The following is a 3750-nucleotide window of genomic DNA, read 5'->3' as shown; positions in this document are numbered from 1 at the left end:
TCCAGGTGGGCAGCTGGGGCAGTTCTCCTCGTCCGTGCCATCTGCACAGTCCCATGAGCCGTCGCAGCGCTGTGCCTCGCTGTAGCAGCGCTCGCCGAGGCCTTCGCTAGCCCCCAAGCCAGAGCTTAAGCACGGTCGGTCCCAAGGCAAGCAGTAGCCCCGCACATGGTAGGTGGCATTGAAGCCCCGACCAGTGCTCCAAGGGACTGTGCGGTAGTCCACTGTGGCCTGGCCAGACAGCGTCTCCACAGTGACAGCCTTGCCATTACTGAAGCGGGTGAGGCTGCGCAGCAGTCGGAGGGTCTCGAGGGGCCCCGCGCCGTCATATACACGCACTGCATCGTCATAGCCTAGATCCAAGGCCGTGAAGCGCACTGCCAGGCGCCGGCCATCACGTGGGTCCAGCAGCCAGCGGCAAGACTGGGGGTGGGAGACTGAGGCCAGGTGTGAGTATCCGAAGGAGGAGAAGACCCCATAGAAGTCTTCTAAGGTGTGATTGCAGGGTGGGGTGAGGACAGGGGCTAGGGCCAAGTCAGGGAAGGGGTCTGAGCTGCAACCTGCCTCGTCAGAGCCATCGCCACAGGCATCGACCCCATCACAGCGCTGGAGCAGGGGCACACAGCGGTGGTTCAGGCACTGGAACTCCTCCTGCAGGCACATCAGCCAATCTGCAGAGGCACCACGGAGAGGGGCTGTGAAGCACTGGGGCGGGCCGGATCCTCCCCTCCTCCCTGGGGCTTCCATTGCCTGTTCTAAGTGCCACATCAGCCCTGTCCAGCCCACCTTGGCTGTAAGAGAGCAGGAAGCCCTGGCCCATGGGAGCTCTGGCCCCGACATAGCTGTAGGTGATGGTGACGTTGCCTCCAGGCAGTTGCAGAGGGCTGGCAGGTGCCTCGCACAGGGAGATCTGCGGCTGGACGGGGGAGCGCAGGGTTAAGCGCTCTGAGCCACAGGCCAGATGCAGTTTTTGGAACCTACAGGGGTGAAGGAGAGCAGGACGTAAGGTATTCCTGACCGCTGCTGGCTTATTCTCCCCCGACAGTTGTCAAGCCTCTTCTACCCCAAGCAGCACAAACACCTGCTTATCCACAATCCAAACGGTCAGATGAAAATGCAGTTAGCCAAATTCCTTTGTAATCAAGGCAACAGCCCTAACAGAGGCCCATGGTACCTGAGACCATGCGTACATCTTAGAGCCTCTTGGAAAAACTGCCTTGTGCTCTGGACCGAGTTAGATTCATTGCTTTCCTGCTGTTGCAGCACTGTCACCCAAGCATGGTGCCGGCGACTACTGTAAGCTTAATTAACCAGAATTCACCATCCCTCCCAGTGCCCAGTGGTGAGACCTGAGATCACTGTAGCATTCTGATCCCTCTGCTCCAACAAGCTCTCCCCAGACGGCCTCTCTTTTCCCTTATTCTTTTCTGGGTAAATCTATGGGAAGTGAACTGTGTGAAGCAAACAGCCAGGTACTTAACGTGGGCCCCAACCCCACAGCCCAAGGTTGGAGGAGCCCAGGGAGACCTGGACTGTTTAAAAGATCTGAGGAGGCTGAGGAAGGTTCTGGAGTGACTGTTGTCCTTCAGAGATGACAGGACCCAAGCTAGATGTCCACTCCAGTCCACCTGCAATTCATTGTGTCTGGCCCCAAACAAGCCAGGCTTTTAGGGCAGATGACGCCAAATCTAACTCTCCTCTTTCCCGTGGACAGGATGGAAGCTCCATGGAGAAGTGCTCCCTGAAGGCTTCTCCCTGGTAAAGGTGCGGGAGTAGGGGAAAGGTCGGAGAAGGCGATGGCACCCCACTCCAGTACTCTTGCCTGGAAAATCCCATGGATGGAGGATCCTGGTAGGCTGCAATCCATGGGGTCGCTAAGAGTCGGACACGACTGAGCGACTTCGCTTTCACTTTTCACGTTCATGCATTGGAGAAGGAGATGGCAACCCACTCCAGTGTTCTTGCCTGGAGAATCCCAGGGACGGGGGAGCCTGGTGGCTGCCATCTATGGCGTCACACAGAGCGGGACACGACTGAAGTGACTTAGCATAGCATAGCATAGGGAAAGGTATAGGGCTGTGCCTGCACTCACCTGACCGTTACCGTCTGCTCCTTCCTGCCCAGGATGAGCCAGGTACAGTTGGCAGGGGAGCTGCGGCTGTCCCGGCCCACAGGCCTCTGTAAGGTGCCTTGCACTTCCAAGAGCACCGCTGGTGGGTCCTCACAGGCTAGAGAAAGAGAGGAATGTAGGGGCATCAGTCAAGAGCCCCTTACCATCACACCCCTGCCCAGGCTTGAGGTCTTTGAGGGCCTGGGCTCTTCGGAAGGATCACAGACACTCCGCTGCCCCAGCCACACACACACTACAGGCATAGTCTTCAGGCAGCCCCCTCTCTTCCCTCATCATAATTCCACTTTACGTATCAACACCACAAACAACATGAGGTCTGCTCTGTGCCAGCCACTGGGCCAGAAGGAACAGGAAATACTGTTTCTATCCTCAGGGAAACTACATTTTGGCTAGGCAGATCAAGGATGGATATTTGGGGGAAAAGAAAAAAGTACATTAACTACCAGCTGAGGGCTTACGCTGGGTCTCAGTTTCCCCATCTGTAAAAAAAAGAGTGGATGACGTCCACTCTAAAACTATGGTAACTACTAGAGGAATTCAAGGAAGAGAAAGTCTTGAGTTCTCATTACCCCTGGGGCATCCTCTACTCACCAGGATTCGGGAAAATAATCCTATCTGGGTGGGCCACAGTGCCTCCTAGAGGAAGAGCGAGAAAGGGCAAGAGTCATGCTTCCGAGTTTCCTTCACCTGAGCAACTCAAGGAGGAACAAGAGCCATTTGCGGCTTCCGGGTAGTTTACGGGAAAGGGTGGTGGAGCAGAGGAAGACAGCGGTGTGTGACCTCGAAAGAAGGTCTGGCAGCACGGCCTATGGAGTGGGTACAGTGATTTACGGAAGTCAGGGGGAGACTGGGGGAACGGCTGGAGATTTCCCCGAGGCTGGGGCAGGCAGTGCCAGGGCGGCGGCAGGGGGCGGAGGGCACGACCGGGCAGGTTCAGGTGAGGAGCCGCGTAGCAGGAAGGGAGCTAGAGCCCTCTGGGCCCTGTGAGAGCCCTGGGAGCGGGGTGCTGGGCGAGTAGACTCGTTTCGGTTTCTTACCCAGGAAGAGGAGAAGGATGGCCGGCAGCATCGTGAGCCGTCCGGAGGTGCAGGAACAGTCCCGGAGCTTCCGTCGTTTATTCAATGGGGAGGCGGCGCCGCTCCGGGCGTCCTGGCTCGCCGGTGCCGCCTCCCCGAGAGGGCTCCATGGCCCAGGCTCCCCGACCGATGCTCTAGATGCCAGGGCTGGGGACGGGTGGGGGGAGGCAGCGGCCCGGGTGCAGGGGCGGTGCCTCTAGCCAACTTCTGAGTTGTTTTCCCCGGCCGCCGCCGCGCTCTCTCCGAGGCCAGTCCCCGAAGCCGCGGAAATCGGCTCGAAGCCTGACGCTGGGGCGCGCCCTCGCCTAGAGCCCGCCCGCAGGCCGCGAGCGCTCAGGTCCAGGCCTGGCCGCCACCTGCCGGGGCTTGAGGCCACTTCCTCTTCGGGCCAAACTTTACCGACTGTCAGCCCCCAGGGCCGGCCCGGGCGCTGCTCAACTTCTCCAGCGCGTCCAGCTCGCGGAACGCGGCAGAGGAGTGGGGGAGGGGTCAGGCGACTCCGTCCAGCGCCCAGTCCCTTGCCCAGACGGCACCCCCGCCGGCCCT

At 59.3% G+C, this 3750-nt stretch overlaps 1 protein-coding gene across 1 annotated transcript in view; it reads right to left on the bottom strand.

The window, feature by feature from the left end:
- LRP10 (low density lipoprotein receptor-related protein 10) overlaps positions 1 to 3750 on the bottom strand; it is a 6050-nt gene extending 2300 nt beyond the window's left edge. The window contains exons 1-5 of the mRNA XM_010831408.1: positions 3166 to 3750; positions 2720 to 2764; positions 2090 to 2225; positions 784 to 974; positions 2 to 668 (exon numbers count right to left, since the gene is read on the bottom strand). Of these exons, the coding sequence (XP_010829710.1) occupies positions 2 to 668; positions 784 to 974; positions 2090 to 2225; positions 2720 to 2764; positions 3166 to 3196 (1070 nt within the window). The 5' untranslated portion in view covers positions 3197 to 3750. The remainder of the gene's footprint in view (position 1; positions 669 to 783; positions 975 to 2089; positions 2226 to 2719; positions 2765 to 3165) is intronic.

This window comes from Bison bison, unplaced genomic scaffold (genome assembly GCF_000754665.1).
Source record: "Bison bison bison isolate TAMUID 2011002044 unplaced genomic scaffold, Bison_UMD1.0 scf7180017864526, whole genome shotgun sequence".
Taxonomy (NCBI): Eukaryota; Metazoa; Chordata; class Mammalia; order Artiodactyla; family Bovidae; genus Bison; species Bison bison.
This window is presented reverse-complemented; position numbering and strand designations above follow the sequence as displayed.